This window comes from Aquarana catesbeiana, linkage group LG08 (genome assembly GCF_042186555.1).
Source record: "Aquarana catesbeiana isolate 2022-GZ linkage group LG08, ASM4218655v1, whole genome shotgun sequence".
Taxonomy (NCBI): Eukaryota; Metazoa; Chordata; class Amphibia; order Anura; family Ranidae; genus Aquarana; species Aquarana catesbeiana.
The window spans coordinates 117,338,261-117,365,082 of record NC_133331.1 but is presented as its reverse complement, the minus strand read 5'-3'; the positions used below and the strand labels follow the sequence as shown (position 1 = coordinate 117,365,082).

Here is a 26,822-nt window from a genome sequence, read left to right as displayed (position 1 = left end):
TAATCCATGTTTACTCAAATACAGAGCAATAAGGTACACTTGACTGAAGTGTACTTTTAAAAAATAAAAATTATGTTAAATGATCCCTGATTATGTTTGCTATAGCAGGTTCAAACTGATGATTAGCTTTAATGTGAAACTATGATGGGTTTTGGTCATGCTTTACTTTTATTTTGTTTTTAATGTTCAAGTTTATAAACAGATGTTCCATATTTTCTAATTTGTATACAACTCCTATTTTAATAATAATTAATGTATGGTGCAACCATGACATTGAATATGCAAAGGAAAAACCCAGACAAGGCCATATATGCAGAGTAGGAGAGGAGGGAGTCCCTCCTCTGACTCATACATCTGAATGTGTAATTTTATTTATAACACAGGCTATTCAAAGGAAAATAGTAACGTAAAAAAAAAAAAAACGAGGTGTTCGAGTTCCACCTGCTGAGCATAGTTCTGAACATAGTAAATATGTAAAATACAAAAAAAAATTACACATTAACATATGTTAATGTATATGCTTGTCACTAATAATTGCAATATATTTTTTTGATGTAGCTCTGGACTTTTAATCTTGGCAAAAACTCTGGACAGGGAAAGTACGGACCGTTATATTTTGATAGTTACAGCTTCAGATGGCCGGCCTGATGGAGTAAGTTTCTGACTAACTTTTGTCAATTATGTTATGTTAATATTATTAATGTTAATTATGTTAATGTTATTCTATTTGCTAAAACTTTGAAATGTTTCCTTGAAATCAAGTTCATATACAGATCATTGTAAAAAAATCTGGTCACGTGGTATTTTAAAGGTTTTTAAATTCAGTTGTCTAATGCACACACACTATATTACCAAAAGTATTGGGACACCTGCCTTTACATGCACATGATCTTTAATGGTGTCTTAGTCCAGAGGGTTCAATATTGAGTTGGCCCACCCTTTTGCAGCTATAACAGCTTCAACTCTTCTGGGAAGGCTGTCCACAAGGTTTAGGAATGTGTCTATGGGAATGTTTGACCATTCTTCCAGAAGCACATTTGTGAGGTCAGACACTGATGTGGACAAGAAGCCCTGGCTCACAGTCTCTGCTTTAATTCATCCCAAAGGTTGAGGTCAGGACTCTGTGCAGACCAGTGAAGTTCCCCCACACCAAACCCACAAATCCATGTCTTTATGGACCTTTGTGCACTGGTCATTTGGTGTAGGCGGGATTATGGTGTAGGGTTGTTTTTCAGGGGTTAGGCTTGGCCCCTTTGTTCCAGTGAAGAGAGCTCTTAAGGCATCAGCATACCAAGACAGTTTGGACAATTTCATGCTCTAAACTTTGTGGGAACAGTTTGGGATGGCCCCTTACTGTTCCAACATGACTGCGCACCAGTGCCCAAAGCAAGGTTCATAAAGACATGGATGAGCGAGTGTTTGGGGTAAAGGAACTTGACTAGCCAGCACAGAGTCCTAATCTCAACCCGGTATAACACCTTTGGGATGAATTAGAGCAGAGACTGCGAGCCTTCTTGTCCACATCAATGCCTGACCTCACAAATGCGCTTTTGGAAGAGTGGTGAAACATTCCCATAGACACACTCCTAAATCTTGTGGACAGCCCTCCCAGAAAAGTTGAAGCTGTTATAGCTGCAAAGGGTGGGCCAACTCAATATTGAGCACTACGGACTAAGACTGGGATGCCATTAAAGTTCTTGTGCGTGTAAGTGCAGGCGTCCCCAATACTTTTGGTAATATAGTGTACTGTATATATACACACTGCCATTGATGGCCATAAACAGGTTATATAAACAGTCCCTAACAATGTTCATTTACATTTTTTAAACTTTATTTTTAGTTGGTCACTCCATATATCAGTCTGGATAAGTCAAGGCAAAAAGCAATTGTACATTATAGATATACAGGTGTTGCAGTTACAACATTTGATACTTTCAAAAAGTCATAGCTGTTTAGACTTCTTACAATCATTGCTGCGTAATATCTCTCACGTCTTTTCCATAATAGAGTACCCTGTATCTGTATTACAGGCATTGGAGTGGCTGAGTAGTTCATATTATTTGTAAATATGGGTAGAGAAAGTGTCCCTCCCTCGCCAGCAAGAGGAAAGACAGGAGTTCAAGGAGAGAAAAAATAAAATAAAAAAGGGACAAATAGGAAAAGAGAATGGGGTGGGTGGTGCGTTAGCAGTCTATTTCTCCCCTTGCATCCTAGAAAGTAAAATGGAGATTGAAAAATATTGATACTTTAGGGAAAAAAGTATTCTTGTGCATCTACAGACCAAGGGAGGGTTGGTATGCACTGTTGTGGTATGCAGGCCTATGGATAAAGGTACAATAATACTGTAGAGATAGGCTTTCTAGACCTGGGGTCTTATCTAGCTTCATTGTCCTGAGAGCTTCTGCTTACTGTTATTGGGAAGTTTATAGACTATTTGAGATAATTCTGGCAGGAGTGAGGTTGTTGGGTATGAATCTATTGCAGCTTTTTTGTGCATCCCTGCAGCATCCTGGTTTTGGTCAGAGAGGTCGTAGAGATGTTTATAGAAATCTCAGAAATTTTCAGCTGTTCCTTTGATGTGTGCTTATTTACATTTTTCACTGAATTGATTAAGTGATGTTCCAGCCAAACTATTTAATTGTGTTTTGGATTCACTTCGGGAGGAATTTGAACCTTTACTAGGTTTCCTTCAATATTTCCATCCCAGCAAATCAGAATTACCTTTCCATCCTGTGCAGCTTAGATGCTGGTCTTCCACTGTGATAATAAACATGCCATGCACAATTATGTTGGGGGGCTGCTGCACACAGAAGGTTTTTTATCTTAATGCATAGAATGCATTAAGATTAAATAAAAACCTTCTGCCTTTAGAACCACTTTAAAGCTGCTTCTGATCCCACATCACCCTTTTCCTCACCTCACCAGTAGGGATGGGCTGTCTGTTCGAGTTGAACATGAGTTCGGCTTGAATATTGGCTGTTCGCCCGTTCGCCAAATAGCGAACAATTTGGGGTGTTCGCGGCAAATTCAAAAGCCGCGGAACACCCTTTAAAAGTCTATGGGAGAAATCAAAAGTGCTAATTTTAAAGGCTGATATGCAAGTTATTATCATAAAAAGTGTTTGGGGACCTGGGTCCTGCCCCAGGGGACATGTATCAATGCAAAAAAAGTTTTAAAAATGGTCGTTTTTTCAGGAGCAGTAATTTTAATAATCAATGAATAAGTGAAACAATAAAAGTGAAATATTCCTTTAAATTTCGTACCTGGGGGGTGTCTATAGTATGTCTGTAAAGTAGCGCATCTTTCCCATGTTTATGTTTCTTTCCCATGTCCGAGAGCAAAATGACATTTCTAAAGGAAAAAAAAGTCATTTAAAAGTGGCAGTGCCAGCTATTAATGAATTGTCGGTCCTGACAATACACATAAAAGTAATTGAAAGTCATTGAAAAATGTTTTAAAAAATGCGTGGGGGTCACCCAAAATTTCATTACCAGGCCCTTCAGGTCTGATATTGATATTAAGGGGAACTCCGCACCAAATTTTTTTTAAAAATGGTGTGGGGTTCCCCCCCAGAAATCCAGATTTTAAGGGGAACTCCGCACCAAAATTTTTAAAAAAATGGCATGGGGTTTCCCCAAAAATCCACACCAGACCCTTATCTGAGCATGCAACCTGGCAGGCCGCAGGAAAAGAAGGGGGGACGAGAGAGCGCCCCCCCTCCTGAACCGTACCAGGCCACATGCCCTCAACATTGGGAGGATGCTTTGGGGTAGACCCCCAAAGCACCTTGTCCCCATGTTGATGGGGAGAAGGGCCTCATCCCCACAACCGTTGCCCAGTGGTTGTGGGGGTCTGTGGGCAGGGGGCTTATCGGAATCTGGAAGCCCCCTTTAACAAAGGGGACTCCCAGATCCCAGATCCCAGCCCCCCCCTGTGTGAAATGGTAATGGGTACATTGTACTCCTACCATTTCACCCAAAAAAGTGACAAAAAAGGTAAAAAAAACACACACAGCTTGGCACAAGTCCTATAATAAAAAAAAAATTCCAGCGACGTAATCCTTCTACGATCCATGAACGATACAGCCTCCTCCATAGGAGGCACCCAGCAGAATGACATGTGACTCAGATGACAGTTCTTAAATAACCGAGGGCGGGGCCACCCGTGATGTGGATGGTTGACCCTGCCCCCCTCTGACGCAAGGGGAAATGCCGGGCTTACCCAGTGACATGTACGGGTGACCCCGCTCCCTCTGACGTGTCATGAGAAACCCCCGTTGTGTCAGAGGGGGCGGGGTCACCCATACATGTCACTAGGTAACCCCGGCATTTCCCGTTGTGTCACGCATTTTGCACTTGCAAGATGCGTGGTCTATTTTCCTTTGGTAAATCAACCCCAATACTCCTGTACAGAGAAAGAGTAAATGTAAATCAATCAACTGCTAATGAAAATTTTACAACTAAGTAAAGATGAAAAAGTCAACGCAGTTTGTTGTAAAGATTCATAAAATCCACTGTATCCTGAGCCTAGCATTCTTTTTACCCACATTTCACCTGATTGTCAGTCTTGTGCTCAAATGTGGAACATCCAGGCAAGGCTGAAATGAAGTTCATTCAGGATTTAAAGATACCAGAAGCTGCAGGATTTTGGCTAGTAGCATGTTACCCAGGAAAGCAAGATGCACATGTTATTAAGAAACCTACTGCTTCATAAAAGCTTGAAACTTAATCATTAAAGCTTGCCATAGACAATTTCTATTGATTAATTGTATTATAATCTAGTGAGAACTGTATCTATGGATGCCTTGGGGGAGATTTACTAAAACATATGCACACAGAATCTAGTACAGCTGTGCATAGTAAAAAATAAAAAATGACTGCGCTTCCCTACAACCCCAAGCTGCAGTTCTAATTCGTAGGTACAAAAATCAAATAATTTGAACAATTAACAGAACCGCGCTACAAATCTATAGTAGGTAAAATTCCCATCAACCAAATAGCTCAAATATTGTTTTAAAATTAAAACAACATATTATATTCTGAACCCAAATATCAACACAACATCACAGTGATTAAATAAATTATTAATGAATATTGTGACTGTATTAAAAAACTATGAAGCAAATGAATTATAGGAAGTGATAAAAAAGAATAAGTCCGTGACTGATAGTGACTTCAAATGAAAACAGTCCTTATTATAAATGATTCCACCAGTAGTGATTGAAGGCTTAATGAACAAAAACACCTCGTGAGAAGGATCCACCACCTATAATGATGTACGCTTACCAGAGGTAAGCTTTATTAAAGCTTATGTTTGAAATCCACTCTGCGGGGACACCACCATCGGTCTCAGCATAGAGGGAGGATCACCCAGAACTTTCCGTCCATAGAGGCCAAAACTCAGCAAGAGGAACCCAGGGAAATGAAAGACACATCCTCCATAGTGTGAATCTGCATAAACAATTTAATAAATAAAAGTAAAAGTAGCACACTTACATAGAAGTATCGAATAAAAAGCATGTATTGTATAACAGCCGGCCGGCCTGCATGCACCCGTTCACAGTGGGATAGAAACGATGACGTCAGCGCGTCTGCCTTCCGACGAACGTTTCGTCCTATTGGACGTTGTCATAGGAACGTTGTCATGTTGAGGGCATGTGGCCTGGTACGGTTCAGGAGGGGGGGCTCTCTCGTCCCCCCTCTTTTCCTGCAGCCTGCCAGGTTGTGTGCTCGGATAAGGGCCTGGTATGGATTTTAGGTGGACCCCCACACTATTTTTTTTTTCATTTTGGTTCGGGGTTCCCCTTAATATTTATACCAGACCCAAAGAGCCTGGTAATGGACTGGGGGGATCCCATGCTCTTTTTTTCAATGAGTTTTATCTATATTGTCGAGACCTGACAATTTATTACAGCTGCAATCAGTTTTAAATGACAATTTTTCCTTTAGAAATGTCATTTTGCTGTAGTTCTGTTCTAAACATGGTAAAAATGCGCCACTTTGCAGGCATACTATAGACACCCCCCAGGCACAATATTTAAAGGAATATTTCATTTTTATTGTTTCACTTTAAGCATTAAAAAAATCACTGCTCCTGAAAAAACATCCATTTAAAAAAAATGTTAGTGTCTCATAGACTTTAACGGTGTTCGTATGTTCTGCTGAATTTTTTGCCTGTTCGCATGTTCTGCTGCGAACCGAACAGGAGGGTGTTCGGCTCATCCCTAGCCAGAAGGGGCTGGCTGTAGGCTGGACTGACGAGCAGGAAATGATCACCAGGTGAGCCACTGTGGAACAATGAGTGCTGGCAATTATCGACAGCTGAGCAACCTGAGCACTGAGAAGAAAGGGCTGAGAGCCCAGCCCTGACACAACCATTATATTGGTGCATCTCAAAAAATTAGAATATCATCAAAAAATTAATTTATTTCATTAATTCAATTCAAAAAGTGAAACTCATATAATATTTAGATTACACACAGAGTGATACTGTATATGTCAAGCAATTATGTATTTAAATTTTGATGATTATGGTTTACAGCTAGCAAAAACCCAAAATTCAGTATCTCTGAAAATTAAAATATTGTGAAAACGTTCAATATTGTAGACTAATGGTGTCACACTCTAATCAGCTAATTATCTCAAAACACCTGTAAAGGTTTCTGAGCTTTTAAATGGTCTCTCAGTCTGGTTCACTAGGTTACACAATCATGGGGAAGACTGCTGACTTTATAGTTGTCCAGAAGACAGTCATTGACGCCCTCCACAAGGAGGGTAAGTCACAAAAGGTCATTGCTAAAGAAGCTGGCTGTTCACAGAGTGCTGAAGTCCTCTCTGTATCTTTCATTCCTATTTTTCCTGCCAGCTATATCTTCTATGATCTGAGTGTCAAAATAGCCCAAAAAAAGGAAAGAAAAGTTTTACATCATAAAAGCCCAAATCTTCACTCTATTTTAGGTTATATTTTTTAATATCTTGAAAATGTTTTTCTAATATTGAACCTCTAAATTGTCAATCCCATAATCCATTGCAGTTTGTTTTCCTAAAAATGAACCTGAAAGGTGAACATTACATACATATTACAAGGATATGTCAGGAGACTGTCCTTGCTACTGCATTTAGAGACACATTCCAAACATGTTTTAGAAGTATCAAACAACTAAAATAAAAATGTAAAAGAACAAAGAGTAAAATAACCTATTGATTATCTCAAATAAAATTATTATTATCATGAAATGTTACTTTATTACAAGAATGTCCAGACAAATATGGTTCTGTACATATGCCAATTCATTTTTTAATGAATCCATTTTTTAGGTTTGTAATCAATGTACATTTGACAGAAATGTACACTTTCGAAGAAAATTAATTTCCTTCTGGTAAATAGTTATATTATACTGTAAAAATGTTGACAGTGTGAGGCCCTGCCACTGTGTAAAAGTAAGGAAAAGGGACATAGAGTTCACATGTATGCAGAGTGCTGGTCTCCAGAATATTAATTATAAGTGGAGAAAATGGGTTTTGTCTCCAAACTTTGGTATTTCCAAATTAGGTTCCAGAGTTTGGAGATTTCAGAGAGTTTAGGCTGGAAGAAAACTTAAACCTACTGTCCAGGATCTGCAGGAGACCAGCAGGCTGTGAGTACAGGTCACACAGCCCTTATAATAAAGGACTTGGGCATAGTTCAAGGCTCTAATTTGGCAGACAGGTGTGCTCCACTCAAGAAACAGCATTCCATGCTGGAGAGATTTCTTTGCTCATAGGGCTAAGTAAGTTGAGGCTGATAAGCGAGTCTTGTTGACTAAGAGAGCCAAGATGATTAGGTGAGTCCGAGGGAATCTGGAAGTCTCAGAAGAGTGAGAGAGCTTTGGGTATCATAAGGGAGTGGGCCTTAGCAGCAAGGTGCTGCAACTGAAAGGGCGGAGAGACCAAGGATAGCTGGTAAAGTTGAATGAACACAGAGTTACTGTGTAAGAGGATCTGAGGAATCAAAAGCCAAAGGCCAAAGGTTGGGGCCTAAGCAGTGGCGCTGCTGAAGAGAGAGTCAGGTTGCTTTAGTATTATTTGTTCTATATTTTTGATGGTTAAATGGTCCACAAATGGTGGACCTGAAAAAACTGCATGGGTGGGCATATTGGGTGTCTACATTCAATTTCTAGTGTCAGTTTGTTTATGTTTAGTTGATCACAGATATACTGTACTTTGAAGCTTTACCATTTCTTACAGTTTGTTTCTGGAATTGAAATTCCAATGCATTGTTTGTACCTGATATAACACTTCATTACTGGGACTTTCACCCCCTCAAAACTATTGGGAGGGGACATGAGGCAAACCAGAATGAAGGAGTCATAATGCTAGAAATAAACCCTACCTTGTCAAAGTGAGAAAGCAAAATGAAAGGTATAAAAAGCGCAGAACTGGAATAGAGATGCAGTGACAAGCCGTCCACAAATAGGCAGAACAGTCTCCCAAAATGGGGAGACAAGCGGACACTAGATCCAAAAAGAAAGGGGGGGGTCAACAAACCAAATGCCCCGAGAGCAATGACCACAAGTGTTGGAAAAAGCAGATCCAAAATCCACAATATATACAAACATTAAAAAAAAACTGCTTGAAAAGGGTGGGCCCCAAGCACAATGGAGGACAATAGGAAGACCCAGAAAGTGCTCCACACCAAAAAAAAATAAGGAAGGATTAGTAATTCCCTCTTCATTCCTCAAATATTTCTTTCTTTACTTTCACCCCCTTCCTGCCCAGGCTAAATTTCAGCTTCCGGTTCTATTGCACTTTGAATAACAATTGCATGTCACATACTGTATTTCTCCTCAGTTTTGTGTCATGTGACATGTCAGAACCAATGAGGAACCCGGGAGATTTTCCCTAGCTCTGCACCACTCTTCTTTTCAGGTCTGACAGTAACAGTACTGACATTGCAACATTACTTGCAGATTTTCAGGGACTCATATTAGTTATGTGCTGGTTTGCACCACTAAAACACAGAACACAAAGCTAAAAAAAACCTAGGTGTCGGGGACTAGTGACAATCCTGACAGTGCTTCCCACACAATATCTGCTATATTATTAGAGTGAGAACCTCTACATGACACTATTTAAATTTTGAGCCAGGGCTGTATGTAAAAAAAGGGACTCCTAGGCCAGGGCAGCAGGACTAGGTATCACCAGGGCTCAAAATTGACAATGTATACTTTTTCCTTACTTTTTGTTTACTTCTTCTGGCCCCCTTTGGACATTTGTACTCAGTGAATTCGGGGACATGCACCCACATCTGCCAGTCTGTCAAATCAGGACCGGTAGCTGTCTCTGTGTAGCTACTGCATCCCAATAGACATGAATAGGTCTGCCTGCATACAGATGCATGGAACACCTGTGCATTTTGTGGGAGTGAAGATGACCATTGGCATGGGTGTACACATACATACACACTTGTGAACAAGGCCTTGTTAACAAACTGAAGTCATCTTCTCCTATTTGTTTTTTTCAGGGTGGGGAGCTTAGTTTAACATCTTTTATGACACTATCATTTTTTTTGTAAACCTAGAATTTGAATTGAAAATTATCTGCTTTAACCACTTGCTGATTGCCAGCAGTAAATGAACTCCTCAAGGCACCACAACGTATCCGTACATTGCGGTGAACATGCACACTGCACACACCACATGGGACGCACAGTGGCACAATATGCAATTGCAATTGCAGATTGTGGTGCTCAGTATCTACCCACTGCGAGTGGCCCAAATGCCGTGTGATTATTGTGCGATCACCTGACACCTAGTAAACAATAGTCATGAATGAAATCCATTCCTGACATCATTGTTTACTACTGTGTGTGATCTGTGATTGGTCACCTGTGATCACACGGACCTTAGGTCAATTATAGCACCCTGTACCATGTGATCGCTGTGAGCCAATCACAGCATCATCAAAATAGTAAACAATGAGTCATGAATGAAAGCCATCCATGACAGTTACAGTGATAATCGCTGTAACAAGCAAGCACAGTGTAAAGAAAAAATCCCTGATCACCCCCCAGAATAATGCAGTGTTTAAAAAAAAAAGAAAAGGAAAAATGTTTAAAAATTTGAATATTATTTTTTACATATTGCCACTAGTCAGTATACCTGACCAGTGCTGCACACGTCATATGATGATGCTGTACTTCACTGGTGACAGTATGTTAAAAAAATGTAAAATTGTGAAAATAATGTATTTAATTTCTTTATTTTCCTTAAAAAAAAAATGACCAAAAATTGCAACTTTAAAAAACTTGTCATGCCTCTTAATAAATACCTTGGACTGTCTACTTCCCAAAAAGGGGTCATTCATTTGTACTGTCCTTGCATTTTAGGGCCTCAAGAAATTAGATAGGCAGTCAGTACATCAGGACTGATCAATGTTCAAATACGGTATACAGTATATACCATAGTTTGTAGACTCAATAACTTTCACAAAGACTAAATTATTTACAATGATCTGGGTTATTTTTACCAAACAAAAATAGCAAACTACATTTTGGTCCAGACTTTTGAAGAAAGATTGTTTGCAAAATCTTATAACAGGAACTAAGAAAAACATGTTTTTCACATTGCTGGTATGTTTTATAACAAAAAATAAAAATAAAACCCAGTGGTGATAAAATACCACCAAAAGAAAGCTCTGCTTGTATGAAAAAATGATATAAAGTTAATTTGGGTACAAAGTTGCATGATGAAGCAATTTCCAGTTAAAGTAGCACAGTGCTGAATAGCAAAAAATACCCTGGCTGTAAAAAGGGGTAAAACCTTTCAGAGGTCAAGTGGGTAACCCATTAGAATTTTTAAACCAATATTTCAGATTAGTAGTCATTTATTACAAACGTGCACATTTCATGGCTAGAAACCATCTTGAAAAATGTGTATGTTAATCAAATGTCACTTCTCATTGCTGCTTTGTTAGAGTCAATTTTTTTTTTTGCAGAGCACATCAAAAAGTAGTTTCCACATTTTTTATACAGCAGTCTATTCATCTTTTTTTATTTCATACTAGTTTCAGACAGAACTCTAAAAGTTATGTTCCAATTTATGACTGGATGACACCTTTATTAATTGTAGAAGCCTAGAAAAAAATTTATGCAACAAGGATCAGTAGCCTGCTTTGAAATCTCAAAGGTTCTTATTACTTTTGAAACCTTGGAGTTCTTGCCTGTTCCCTGTGGACTTGCCTGACTGCTTACAGCAAATTTCCAATTACACTGCACATTTTTTTAGGCACCACATTTTGCACATGTCATGGTATATCACTGGAAGCTAAAAACTGTTCAAGTATATCATGCCATTTTAAAGTCTTAATTCATTTGGAATAGAAAAGAAAATCTGAATATATTTAGCACAAATGCAGACTGATTTCACAGAGTGCTGCAACATTTCAGCACAATTGCGCCAAATACTGTATAGTTGCACCTTCTTAAGCTATAACTAAATTATCAGTGCAGTACTGAGAAAGAAAAATGTTTATGACAATATAGTTGACTAAATGTTTTTAATAAAATTACTAAAACAACCATTGCATAACAGACAATGTTGAAATTGTTGCTTAAGAGGGAATAGATCATTTATCTCTTATATTATATGACATAAGATATGTTTTTCTTGATTTTATTTTTCTTTTTTGATTGTCTGACACCCCATTTACCAGCCCACAATAGTCATTTCCAGGAGTGTTTAACCCAGTACACATTTATTTATTACCACAGACCATGCAAGGGCATATTTTTCCTCTGTGTATTGTATGTAGAAGCTTTTTTTATGTTTGGCAAAAGCAAATTAACCTACCCCCTTACTTTCCTGGGTAAGTCTGTTATGTATACTGCATATCACCTCTTTAAAGGTTTTAGCAGATTTCTAATGAGACTGTATCTGTTGACATGTTTTTTTCTTAATGAACAGCACATAATATATTGGATCTGAAACTTAACAGCATAAGCTAATTGTGCTGGGATATGTGGAATACATTTGTAGCCAGATATTGGACTATGATAATATGTAGAAGGAGACAGTGCTATTTATTTACTTCCCCTTTTATGTTATTAGTGTTGAACTACACAATACTCCTCTGGCCAGCAGGGGGATATCAGGTCGTGTGAACTCATAGGCCTTAATGTATTATGCTTGGAGATATAGAAGTTGTAGTTTGAGGCTCCAACCCAGTATGGGCGCAACTAGCTCTCTGAACTACAGATTCCATAACAAGAAGGATCTGAAAACAGCATATAAAAAAGCCTTGAGGATTTCAGAAGCCCAGGGTCAATGAAACAAAAAGAACTTTGATTTTAAAGAGAATACAAGGTTTACAGCCTGGGAGTATTGTTAAGAAAGTATTGTTAAGAGTATTGTTAAGAAATCTAGGCATCCTAGGAAAACATGAACTACAGTATCTTACAGCTGGAAAGGAAGAAGGGAGAAGGGAGGCACACCTAAGTGTAGTAATTAAAAGGCACAATTTATTGCACAAATAGATTAACACTCACTAGATGTAAGTGGATACACGCAGGTTCTTTAGATGGAACGTCATCCTCTGGGGGCTGCCTCTGTCCATTATTCTGTTTGTGGCCCAGTGGCTGTGCAGGGAAGAACTGGGACCCAGGAAGACCAAGCTGGCCATCGTGGACCGCACAGCAGGAAGTGACGTCGCTGGATGGGCAGACCCGGATGGTAGAGAGGAAGAAAAAAGCATTTAGCTACACGCTTGTAGTGCACAGCTCCTTCTACTGGCCTGTTTCACCAGGGAGGTTGCAGCTTAAGTACACACTGCATGACTGCCCATGGCCGTGGAACTACAATGGCCAGTGGACCTAGAGCAATAGTAGAATCATAATAACAATAGGTGGATTGTGGCACATTGCATAAAACATTCATAAAAATTAAACAGGGTAAGAACTTTACAAATATATTTAATAAAAATTAGAAACCAATACACAACTGGATAAAAAAGAGAGAGGACAAGGGGGGGGGGTAGAAATCTACAGTACATATCAACCTGGATGTGACAGTAATTATTAAAGAAGAATACAACATGTCATATAAGATATATACCAAGGTGTGGTACCTATAATTACTTACTATCTGTAAGCCACCACCCCCAAGGCAAGGATCTGAATCATATGATATCCAAGATGTATAGGACCATAAGGGTCCATTGAAAAAAAATGAGGGATATATGATGAGAATTGGAATGTTGTAAAGTGAATATTACAATATTGTGTGAATCTCAATTTCTTCATTTAACCCCCCAGGAGTAAGAGTATTTAAGGAATGTATCCATAAAGTCCCCTGCTGGCATAAACGTTTGAAACGTTCTGCTGCAGGAAGGCTACTTGGCATTGCCTCAATCATCCATATGTTGAGACTGACTGTGGATTGTTGGTGCTGCACCAAGAACTGTCTGGGAACACTGTTTGTCCCAGCCTTCTTTGATAGTGTCTGTGTTCACCGAAACGCTTGCAAAGAGTGCGGATGGTCCTGCCCACATGGAATTGACCGCATGGGCAGGTCAGGCAGTACACGACAAATTCGCTACAACAGTTATGGAATTCCTTAATTGCATAGGTTCTGCCTTAACCTGTGAATCTCTTTTGACCATGTTCCATGAACTGGCAGGTCAAACATATTTTTTACGACATTGAAATATACCCACCAAAGGGATCAGGGGAATGCAATTGCTGTGAGTTAGGGGGGTACTGTTTGAGTTTACTGGGTGCGATTTTCCCTTTTATATTCTTTGCTCTTCGATAAGACACTTTTGGTTTATGCGTGAGGGTGGACTGTAGGAAGGGGTCCTCAAGTAAAATAGACCAGCGTCTGGACAAATTGCTCTCCATGTTTTTATTTTTATTGTGAAATTGGGTGGTGAATCGCATGGGCTGAAGTTCCTAATTCCTGACTGGTTTTGGGGAGGGAGGTTTTTGATATTGCTGGAAAGCATCAGACACCAATGACGATGGATACCCTTTTTCCCCCAAAAAGTTGCTGAGAAGTCCACATCCCTTGTGCAATTCTTTCAAATTCTGTGGAATTGGATTTTGAGAATGTTATGGATCCATTTAGGATGGTAGCAATTCAGATAATGGAGAAAGGAGTTGCTGGCGGTCGGTTTAACAAAGTTGTTGGCATATATGGTTGCACCATCATGGCAAAGTTCCATATCCAGAAAGGCTAGTCGATCCGGATTGGTGACATGAGTGAAGGCTAGTCCTATGGAATTATTGTTACAAAGCTGTACATATTGGTCAGTATCTGACTGCTGGAAGCCCCAAGGCTTTATCATCTGCAAACAGTTGCCCGGGTTCCCAGTTTATCAGATCCACCCAGAATTTGGCCCATTAAAAGAATGGCACCAACCTCCATTTGGAGGACTTTCTTGTAGACCCCATCTACTAACCAAGTCTCAAAATACCGTTCTGAAGAGGAGGAGTTGGGCGTGGACTGGTTGTGGTCCCCTCCACCTATGAGGATAAGGCTTTGGGCCCAATTCCAAGACAGACCCGGCAGCCTTCAGATCTAAAATGCCAGAACTCCCAGTCAACTGCTAGAGGTCCCAGAGGATCCTGTAATGTCACCCATGGTAGATGATGTAGAGACTGAATGAGACCACATAGAGACTACTGGGATAAGAAACAGTGCCTTCTAAGTGTAGCATGAAAGTATTGGCTTTATTAAACAACAAAGTGGCAAATCACAACAGCACTAGGTAACACCACTGTGGTGAGCCAGTCTGGTCCCGCTGGTTCCACTGTGGTGGATTTAGAGCAAGGGCAGGTAAGTAAGTCTTTTTTTTTTCTCAAATAAATTTTTATTGAAGATTTTACATTTTACAGTATAATGCATTGCTAAGGTAGCATATGAAGTGAACGGTACATCATATAACAAACAGTTACAGAGTAAGCATTACATATGACTTATATTGAAAAATTCTTACTACAAAAATGTAATCAATTGTTGAATAAAACAATGTAAGCAATTGTTGAATAAAACAAGTTTATACTCAGAGTATATGCAATAGAGTCAATTGCAGTAATAAGGGTGAACATCCCAGTGTATTGATAGTAGATATGGGGTAGGAAGTAAGGGGGGGGGGGGGGAGAGCACTATATTACGCATGGTATCGTTGGAGTCATGTTACATGTGTGTATGCCGTTTTCTCAGTTTTTCTCTATTTTTTGTGTATACCAACTCTTCCAAGGTTGCCAGAGTCTTTGAGTTTTGGTCTGTGCGTTATTTCCCCTGGAGTGTATGGTCTCATATAGACTGTGTGAGTGGACCAAAGTAATTACATCCAGTAAGGATGGTGCGTTGGATTTTTTCCAAGATTTGGTGATGAGCAGTCTAGTGGCAAGTAGTATATGTGTGAGAATCGTTTTGAACGGTGGTGGTATGTTTTCCGGTATCATATTGAGGACCGCTAGTTGTGGTGTGAGAGAGATGTTGTAGTGACCTATTTCTTGGATAAGAAGTTATACTTCTTTCCACAGTTTTTGCAGTACTGGACATGACCACATAGTGTGGATTAGAGTCCCTGTTTGGTTACAATTTCTCCAGCATAGATAGGAGGTGTTGGACTGGAATTTAGCCAATCTGTGGGGTGTCAGATACCATCTAAGTGTTATTTTGTTTGTTAATTCCCATAAGGAGGTGCAGCAGGTGGCTCTATATATTGATCTGAGTGCCTGTTGCCATTGTTTTTCGGAGAATTGTGTTTTAATGTCTGTTTCCCAATCTATAAATGGTTTAGATTTATAGAATACTAGTTTTTCCTGAAGTGTATTGTAGATAATAGATATGCCTTTTGCATCTGTCTCTTGTGAGAAATAGAAGTTCCATAATTTGGTAGGTAATGAACCCTCTATTTGTGAGTATTGAGGCTCGTTTGAATGTGATGATAGGTAAGATAGTCTGATGTAGGCGCATTGTAGGTTATTTGGATTGCGGGGAAAGGTTGATGTGTTATTTAATTTCTGAGTTCCTCAGTGGTTTGTGCTATCTGCGTTAACCAATTAGGTATGGTTAGATCTGGTGATAGAATTCGGAGAGTTTGTAGGGGTATTTGTAAGCGTGAAGTGGGGAGTGATGTCCATTTGGTGTTAAGTAATATTTTCCAAGCTTTGATTGTAGCTCGTATGGTCGGGGAGTATAAGTGGAGATGGGAGATTGTACTGGAAGTACTAAACAACCAATTTTTTAGGTTTGACCCTGGAGTGGCGGTGTTCTCAATGTTTCCCCATAGCGTGGTTGGTGAAGCATACATCCATTCTTTTAGTTGGGATAGAATGGTGGCTAGATAGTAGTCTTTAATGTCGGTGAGTCCCATTCCCCCTGTCGTCTTGTGTTTGATGAGTTTAGAGTGACTACTTCTTGTTTTTTTTACCTTGCCATATATAGTGCAGAATTATGGTTTGGAGGGATTTAAGTTATGTGTTGCTGAGAGGTATGGGTAGGGCTCGGAACGTGTATAGTATTTTGGGGAGTACTAGCATTTTGAAGGCAGCTAATCTGCCTGACCAAAAAATGCAGCTAATCTGCCTGACCAAGAGAGCTCATGCTTGGCTAATTTGGTCGTTTCTGCGATTAACATTTGTTTGGTTTCAACATAATTGTTGTGAAAAAGACCTTTTACCGATTTCATGAGTGTGATGCCTAGGTATGATATACCTGTTTCTGCCCATGGATATGTATAGGTGTTGCGTAATACATTACTAGATATTGCATCTAATCCTAGATCAAGAATGTAAGATTTACTTTCGTTGACTTTGTAGTATGAAATATAGCTGAATCTGTGTAATACTTTTTGGATGGAAGCCAGGGAGGATACAGGGTTGGTAATCATTATAATCACGTCATCGGCAAATAGACTAATTTTGTGTTCAATTTTTCCAATTTTAAATCCTTCAATGTATTTATTCGTTCTGATGTGTTCCGCCAGTGGTTCCATTAAAAGATTGAAAATGAGGGGTGATAAGGGACATCCCTGGCGGGTTCCATTGGTGATTGGAAAGGGTTTAGAAACCATCTCTTCTGTATAAACTTGGGCTGAGGGAGATGAGTATAGGGCCAGTATCGCTGAGAGAATATGACCTTGGAAACCGAATTTATGGAGTGTTGCTTTCAAGTAGGACCAGTGGACTCTATCGAACGCCTTCTCTGCATCCAAAGAGAGGAGCAGAGAAGGCATTCGGTTACTCTCGGCATTATGGATGATATTTATGAGTCTGCGTGATGCATCATAAGTTTGTCTACCTTTTGTAAACCCAGATTGGTCCGTATTTATTAATGTGAGCATAATGTCCACCAACCTGGACGCTATTAGTTTCGCATATATCTTTGTATCTATGTTTAGAAGTGAGATCGGTCTGAAGTTTTGAGGTACCGTGGGCTCTTTCCCTGGCTTTGGAAGCGTAATTATCAAAGCATTAAGCATTTCATTTGGGAGAGAAGAGGAGGAGGCAACGTCATTGCACATTAGTGTTAGGTATGGTGCTAGGGTAGTGCGAAACTGCTTATAATATTCTCCTGTGAGACCATCTGGGCCAGGTGATTTGTTGGGTGGTAGTTTAGAAGTAATATTTAGTATTTCAAGAGAAGTGAATGGTTTGTTTAGTTCAGTGATATGTTGCTGAGAAAGAGTAGGAAGATTAATTTCTTTTAGGAAAGAGTCAATATCTTCTCTAGATGGTTAGGCGGTATTGCTATTATCTTTCAGGTTATATAAGGATTGGTAGTAGTGGCTAAATGCATCTGCAATGGCTTGGGGGTCCATGAGTTTTTGGTTTGTTGAGGGGTGAAAGAGATGTGGAATTTTAGCTTTAATATGACGACCTTTGAGTCTAAGTGCTAAGGCTTTTCCTGTTTTATTACCTGTGGCATAGTGATTGGCTTTATATCTTGTTTGGGTATTGTTATGGGAGTCTAACAGCATATTTCTCAGTTCTTGTCTGAGAAGAGTCCATTTTTCTTTTAATTTAGGATCAGGATTGTTCTGGTTTTGTTCATCTAGCTTTTTAATAGTGGACGTAATAGTGTCTAGACTTTGTGATCTCCTCCTCTTCTCTCTAGCAGTTATTTGGATGATAATTCCTCTAATGAATGCTTTGTGTGCATTCCAGAGGGTAACATTGTCGGACACTGATCCGGCATTTATATAAAAAAATTCCTCAAGATGTCTTCAGATGTAATCTGAGTGTTCAGGGGAGTTAATAATCGCTGCATTGGCTCTCCAAATCTTGTTACGGGTATGATGTGGACTATCTGCAACCTCAATTGATACTGGTGCGTGGTCCGACCAAGTGATTGTTCCTATGGAGGAGTTTGAAATTTCTGTTTCAAAAAGGAAATAGTCAATCCTGGTATATGAGTTGTGTCTATGAGAGAAAAAGGAGTAGTCCCTTTCGGTAGTATGGTGGCATCTCCATACGTCATAAAGATCATTGTTCCTTATGAAGGAGCCCATGGGTGACGTCAGTCTGGATTTACGGGATGACGTGTCAATTTCGTTGTCTGGCACTATATTGAAGTCACCACAGATGATGAGGCTTCCTTTACGGAAGTTGATAAGTTTCTTCATTAATTTAGTTAGGAATCCAAGGTGTCTCGTGTTGGGTGTATACACACTGACAATAGTATATCTGGGTTTGTCTAGGGTACAGTCTAGGACCAGGTAGCGGCCTTCTTTGTCGATGATGCTGTTGTGCAGTGTAACGTTGAGGGAGTTTCTAAATGCGATCATAACTCCATTTCGTTTAGTGGGGCCTGATGCTTGGTAAATGTGGGTAAATTGATGATTAGTGCATTTAGGTTCCGCTGATTTTTTAAAGTGTGTTTCCTGTAGGCAGAGAACATCACAGTTGGATTCTCTGGCTGTGCGCCACATAGATGTTCTTTTAGCAGGATGGTTAAGGCCCCTGACGTTGAGGGTCAGGAATTTAGGCATTCTGCTTGGTTTGTGTTAATGTGTGATAAGAAATGGTGGTACTCACAATCAGGTGTTTCCGATACGATGTGTGGTATTATTCAGTATGCGGATACTCCGGTTTCGTCGTAGTCAGGTGCTCTCAGGGTGATAAGGTAAAATGAGGAAAAAAGGGGTTGAAAATGAAAGAAAGGTTAATAGAGAACAATATAAAACAAACAATCGATTGTAGATCGATACTGTTGACAGCCAATCACAACTAGGCTGCAGTAAGGATTTGTGGGGTGAAAGTTTGTGGTGCAATATGCAATGAGCAAGGCATCCGATCGGACTAAGTGTTACCTGGGTTTCAATGCTTTAACCACCATGTAGGAACATGTTAAGATTTCCCATTTGTGGGATTGTCAGGTGCATTTCGGGCAGTCCCCTTTTGAGTGGAAGTGAACGTTTCAGGCGACTCAGGGATAATTCCCCAAATATTGAGAAGTTTGATTCCTTCCTGAATCGTGGAGATGCTATGTCTGACTCCATTTTTGGTAACCAAAATTTTCTTGGGGAATCCCCATTGATACGGGATTTTATGATTGTTGAGTGATTTTGTGATGGTATTCAGCTGTCTGCGTAGCTGTCTGGTGTATTGTGAAAGGTCAGCAAACAGTTGCAGGTGACTGTATGGTGCCGGGAGTTTCTCTAGATGCCTGGATTTAAACAAGAGTTGATCTTTGGCATGGAAAAAATGGACCCTCATAAGGACATCCCAAGGTAACATCGGCAGGTAGGTGCGGAGGTTTGGGAATGCGATGGATGCGGTCAATAATGGTTTCTACCGGTGCCAGATCTGGTAGAATGGTAGAAATCAATTTTCTGGCATATGCATTTAAATCTTGCGGCATAATATTTTCAGGTATGCCTCTAATTTTTACGTTATTTCGACGGGACCTGTCTTTGAGGTCCGCCATTTTGGCTTTCATCCATTGTTGCGCCTCCACCAGGTCGTTTACCGTTTCGGTCACAGTACCTATACGATGTTCAATCTGGTGTACTTTCTGACCCACATGCTGCATATGAGAGGAAAACTTTGTGAACATGGATGCTATGTCATTATGAAGTGAATTCTGCAGAGTGATGAGCATTTCTTTCATTGTGATGTCTAATACTGGCTGATTGGTTGTGGGGAATGCTGCTATGGCCGATGTCTGTGCTGAGGTGAGGGGAGATACAGGACTCACCTCCGTCATGATATCTGTGGAATCCAGTTGCATCCTCGATTTTGCAGGACTGTTGCCAGCTGATATTGAGGGGTAAGGTGGATTGGAGTCAGAGGATTGATGTTGTGGAGCAATTTCTGACTCATTGGCATCAGGGAGGTCAGTATAGGCTGCGGCCGTTCCGTGTACAGGGCCGCGGGCGCCATCTTGGAATTCTGTATCTGACGGCTATGTGAAGAAATCTGTCAGTTTCTTCGACGGCCGGTATTCTTTTCGTTTGCGGGTTTGGAACGACATAGTGGAGTCCTGGGGCGGTATTGCTGTGTATTTGTCTGGCTCTGGGAGGTGCCTGGGTGGCGGTTATGATGGTCTATGGTCCGATCGGTGCAGGAGCTGAGGAGTTAAATGTCCATCTTGCTCGGCGGTTAGCCACGCCCCAGTAAGTACACTGTCTTGAAAAAGTACTCACACCCCTTGAAATTTTCCACATTTTGTCCTGTTACAACCAAAAAAGTAAATGTATTTTATTGGGATTTTTTGTGATAGACCAACACAACGTGGCACATAATTGTGAAGTGGAAGGAAAATGATAAATGATTTTCAAACTTTTTTACAAATAAATATGTGAAAAGTGTGGCGTGCATTTGTATTCAGCCCCCTAAAGTCAATACTTTGTAGAATCACCTTTCGCTGCAATTACAGCTGCAAGTCTTTTTTGGTATGTCTCTACCAGCTTTGCACATCTAGAGAGTGACATTTTTGTCCTTTTTTCTTTGCAAAATAGCTCAAGCTCTGTCAGATTGGATGGAAAGTGTCTGTGAACAGCAATTGTCAAGTCTTGCCACAGATTCTCAATTGGATTTAGGTCTGGATTTTGGCTGGACCATTCTAACACATGAATATGCTTTGATCTAAACCATTCCATTGTAGCTCTGGCTGTATGTTTAGGGTTGTTGTCCTGCTGGAAGGTGAACCTCCACCGCAGTCTCAAGTCCTTTGCTGACTCTAACAGGTTTTCTTCTAAGATTGCCCCGTATTTCGCTTCATTCATCTTCCCATCAACTCTGACTGCCTTCCCTGTCCCTGCTGAAGAAAAGCATCCCCACAACATGATGTTGCCACCACCATGTTTCACGGATGGTGTGCTCAGGGTGATGTGCTGTGTTGGTTTTCCGCCACATGTAGCATTTTGCTTTTAAGCCAAAAAGTTCAATTTTGGTCTCATTTGACCAGAGCACCTTCTTCTACATGTTTGTTGTGTTCCCCACATGGCTTCTTGCAAACTGCAAATAGGACCTCTTATGGATTTCTTTCAACAATGGCTTTCTTCTTGCCACTCTTCCATAAAGGCCAGATTTGTTGAGAACACAACAAACAATTCCTCCCACATGAGCTGTAGATCTCTGCAGTTTCTCCAGAGTTACCATGGGCCTCTTGACTGCTTCTCTGATTAATGCTGTCCTTGCCCAGCCTGTTAGTTTAGGTGGATGGCCATGTCTTGGTAGGTTTGCGGTTGTGCCATACTCTTTCCATTTTCGGATGATGGATTGAACAGTGCTCCATGAGATGTTCAAAGCTTGGGATATTTTTTTATAACCTAACCCTGCTTTAAACTTCTCCACAACATTATCCCTGACCTGTCTGGTGTGTCCCTTGGCATTCATGATGCTGTTTGTTCACTAAGGTTCTCTAACAAACTTCTGAGGGCTTCACAGAACAGCTGTATTTATACTGAGATTAAATTACACACAGGTGGACTCTATTTACTAATTAGGTGACTTCTGAAGGCAATTGGTTCCACTATATTTTAGTTAGGGGTATCAGAGTAAAGAGGGCTGAATGCAAATGCACCCCACACTTTTCAGATATTTATTTGTAAAAAATGTTAAAAACCATTTGTCATTTTCCTTCCACTTCACAATTATGTACCACTTTGTGTTGGTCGATCACATAAAATCCCAATTAAATAGATTTACGTTTTTGGCTGTAACATGAGAAAATGTGGAATATTTTAAGGGGTATGAATACTTTTTCAAGGCACTGTAAAACAGGTTTGTTTTATTTTTTTTTAAAGCCAAACCTTTAATACCACTTTAAATAGTCTATAAACTATAATATACTGTATATATTTTAAACCTATGAACACTGATGTTCCAACTGCCTGTTTTCTTGCTCTAAAATTCCAGGCCAGTACAAACACCCCTAAAAAGAAAAGTAAACACTCTAATGCCCCGTACACACGGTCGGATGATAGGACCTTGTTGTTGGAAATTCCGACCGTGTGTAGGCTCCATCACACATTTTGCATCGGATTTTCCGACACACAAAGTTTGAGAGCAGGCTAAAAAATTTTCCAACAACAAAATCCGTTGTTGGAATTTCCGATCGTGTGTATATAAATCCGACGTACAAAGTGCCACGCATGCTCAGAATAAATAAAGAGATGAAAGCTATTGGCTACTGCCCCGTTTATAGTCCCAATGTATGTGTATTACGTCACCGCGTTCAGAACGATCGGATTTTCCGACAACTTTGTGTGACCGTGTGTATGCAAGACAAGTTTGAGCCAACATCCTTTGGAAAAAATCCTAGGATTTTGTTGTTGGAATGTTCGATCAATGTCTGACCGTGTGTACGGGTTCATTAGGTATTTGGTTTGAGACATAGCATTTTAAAGATTTTGCCACATTTCAAATAAAATGTGAGGTTTTTTTCAGAACATTGTAATTTTAATAGCTTATTTCTCACACACAGCATGGGCGTAATTAATTATACCTCAAAACACATTTTGGTACTTCCCCTCTGATGGGAATACCACATGTTTGAGACATTTTTGCTGCCTAGCTGCATAGAAAGGCTCAGTATTCATTTAGCCCCCTTTAGATTTTCAAAGGGCTTAAATTACTCATATGATTTCTTCACTACCTATAACATTTTCTGAGGCCTAAAGACATTACCCTATTTTGGAAAGCAGACACCTAATTGTGAAAGGATAAACACTAGACCTGGCTGTGATCAGTAGCACTGAAAACACTAGCACTGACAGATATCAGCAAGCTGGAATTATTGGCATTGACTGTGATCAGCAAACTGGAAAATCTGGTATTGTCTGTAATCAGCTGCCGACTTTAATCAGATGTTGGCTGGTCAGATCACAGGTTGTATTCAGGTACTGGCTGTAATCTGACACTGGCTAGATCAGGCAGGGGCTCTATCATCACATAGGGTAATGTGATCAGGTAGGGTCACTGTGATCACCATGATCAGGTAGGGACACTGTGATTTGAACACTGGAGTGCTAGCTAGGATGGCAGCCAGCTCTCCTCTTTCTCCCACAATGGCTTTTGTGTATATGACAGAAAAGAGAAAGCTGACCGCTCATCGCATCCAGTGTTTACGTTTGTGATTGCTGTGTTTGGCCACAGCGATTTCAAGGTACTCTCTGTACTATCTACCTGTGCTCAGCACTTTGCATTCACCAATGTGATCACAAGCATTGTTTACAGTTGTGATTGCTATGATCGGTCACAGTGATTGCATAGTACAGAGCCACTTTCAATAATTCTTTACCTTTTTACTAATTTTTAATAACAGTGTGATTACAGTTACAGGTGTGCATGCTGACACTGTAAAAAATAAATCTTCAGGGCTTGTGAATGAACTACAATAGTGCGTATCAGTACTACAAGCCATCATCCATGGTGGCTGATGGTAGTTGTAGTCTATCCATTTTCAGGTTGCTGTGAATGAATGATGCTGCCATGTGGTTGGAGTCCCTCATGGTTGCGCTGTTTTTGAATTGTTACAACAGCTGTGCAAAGAAGATCCTCCACCTGCTGTCACACTGAGGCAGAGAGCAGGAGTAGAGGCTGCAGGAGCTGGAACATGCTGCATGTTCCACCCTAAATACAGGTGGAATATGTAACAAGTTCTGAAGGGTGAAATTTTCCTTTAAATGGCCTAAACTAATTGTTAAGGTTAATTATTTTTTTTAAAATAACAAGTGTGTCTGTACTTACAGTACCTGCTCTGTGCAATGGAATTGCACAGAGTGGCCATGAACCACCTCTCTTTGGGTCCCCTGCCGGTGCTCCTGGCCCCTCCCCTTTGTCCAGTGCACTCGTGCATGCTTGCACCTGAACCCTGCTGCTGCATCCATTGACACAGACAGTAAAATTCGCCGCTGCCCCTGCTTCCTCGTTACTGGCCAATGGCTCCCAGTGCCCCCAGCACAGCCAGCAAGACCCAGAAGTGAGGGGAGAGAAGACCTGCAGCCGTGCATGGCGCAGGATTGAATTAGGGCTCGGGTAAGTAAAAGAGGGGGGGTGACTGGGGATGCTGACACCTAAACAATTTTTACCTTAGTACAATGAGCGCATTAAGGTAACCATGTTTAGGCTTTAAAATCACATTAAAAGTGCACTTTAGATGTTCCCTCAAATTATTACATAGACAAAACTATAAAAATTGTGTGTAACATTATTTAAAATGTTTCAGTGAAAATTCTGCTTGTTTGTAAACTCATTGTTGGTTACCTATTTCTACTGCCCATTGCCTGCAAAAACACAAGTCACTTAAAAATTAGGAAAAGTCATCATTCTTTTAAAATATGATTATTATACAAGTGTTACCAGTGTTGCTGACACTGTAAAAAATAAATCTATAAACAGTAACTTGAAATAGGAAGTGCGCTGCCCAGCCGTTTAGTTACAGTAGCTGGTCCTGAAGTGGTTAAAGATGAGTAATTCAATAATCCGCACTGACATAAAACCAGTGTCAAGAGCGTAGATATGTTTAATTGCAAGCAATCTTTTAATAAAAAGTTCTGTATTGAAAGCACAGAGGAAAGAATGAAAGCATCACTTTCTCATGCTAAAAACATTCATCACGTTGAGACTTTCCAAGAAAAGCTATCACCAGACATGGATAATACATATAAGCAGTCCTAAAAGGATTCACTTTAAAAATTTCCATTTATTATTTTTTCCTGCAGGAGCCTAAAAAGCATTGCCCCCCCCGATTAGTGTAATATCAGGCATGCAATGTCAGGCTTCTGTAGATAAATCCTGGAGCTTCTGTAGACAAATCCTGCACAAGCTGACAATAGCTTCTTTCTATTCTCAGCTTGTGTTTACAAGTAGCCATTCAAGTAAAATGTAAATTACCTAAAATATTTTGTGTGCAATTTGGGAACAATAAAACGAAACAATCACAATTTTCACTGGGGAAATTAGGTAAGCTATTGCATAAAGCTCTGGGCCTTCTCAGCAGCAAATCCACAGTGCGTGGATTTGACACCAGGTGGCGCTCACTGTTGACTGCTTCCACCAATTAAAATTATAGATAAATACAAGCATACTTCAAACAAAAATAAATACATTAATAAAACAAAAGCTATACTGGTAATTAAAAAAAGACATTTAAACATTTAAAACTTTTTGATTTTTCTTTCAAACTTTCAAGGGCCTTCTGTCTCTGATATAAGGCCATTTTTGGGAAAGACACCTTCAAGGGCCACCATCTTGGATCCATGCTACCAAAATAATGGATTTCATCCTACCACACAGGAAGGAAGACAAAATGTGACACCATAAAAAGATGCACAATAGGCAAGCAGGCAGCAGCAGTGGAACCAACACCAGCAGGGGATATCAAACCAAGGCATTTCAAACTGTCTTCGGGCAGCTGGGAGCAGGCCTGGCCCAAGATAGCACTCCCAATAATGGCTTGTCCATGATGGTCAATGAGTATGTGACCAACATACCAACATACAGTGGGATACAGTTGGATACCAACAGCCTCAAAAATTAAGAAGGGACTACTTGGTATCTAAAATGAACTAGTGGCTGGAGCTTTCAAATGTGAAAAAGAGGGGATAGGTATGGTGCTGCTCTTATTAAGAGGTGACCTACAACCTCTAAATACTTGAGGAGTGTGTGTCACAGGTGCATTTAGTGCAAAAAGTGACAATAAATGTGCAGAAAATAAATATTTGTATATTCACAAAAATCCACAAAAAAATCCTTCTGTGTAAACTTCCTAATCGCTTATATATAATGCATATTGTTATGTTCAAACTAAAATAAAATAAACACAATCTTGTGCAAAACCTGCAATTCAATGTGACATTTCTGTGTAAAAAAATCCAACATATATGACTGGTGTATATTGTTGCTGTGAAACTGGGTTTCAGAAATATGCATATACCGTCCTTAAACCCTGGTGTATAAAAAAGTCCAAAAGTGACAATGTGCTCCTTCAAATTGTTCTGTGCTTCTTGGAAAACTGTGCCCCATAAGAAATGCACTCAACGCTATTATTCACCCCACAAGGAGGTATTTCACCTTCACCTGGTTTCAAAACATACACTAGGGGTACTGGCCAGCTGGAGGGGCAGTAAACAACAGACCCATCTCCCTTTCCACAGGCAATGATGTCTGCCTAAACTTTATCAAAATGAACCAAGAATGGGTTGCAGATGCCTTCCACACCCCTATTGGCTTCCACCTATTACCTGCCACATACAGCTGAGTTTCTTTGTCTGTGTTGGAACATAATTTTACAAAAATAAGAACACACACTGTTCCTGCTAGGTTGATTGTGGTGCTGTTGCTGTCACTACTGCCTCTATATTCCTCTCACTATAGTGTATCTATAATAA

General features: G+C 40.0%; 1 protein-coding gene across 1 annotated transcript in view; it reads left to right on the top strand.

Moving 5' to 3' along the window:
* Positions 1-26,822, top strand: part of PCDH15 (protocadherin related 15) — a 2,079,434-nt gene that overhangs the window by 1,291,282 nt on the left and 761,330 nt on the right. Inside the window, exon 18 of the mRNA XM_073596339.1 lies at positions 559-652. Coding sequence (XP_073452440.1) covers positions 559-652 — 94 coding nt within the window. The remainder of the gene's footprint in view (positions 1-558; positions 653-26,822) is intronic.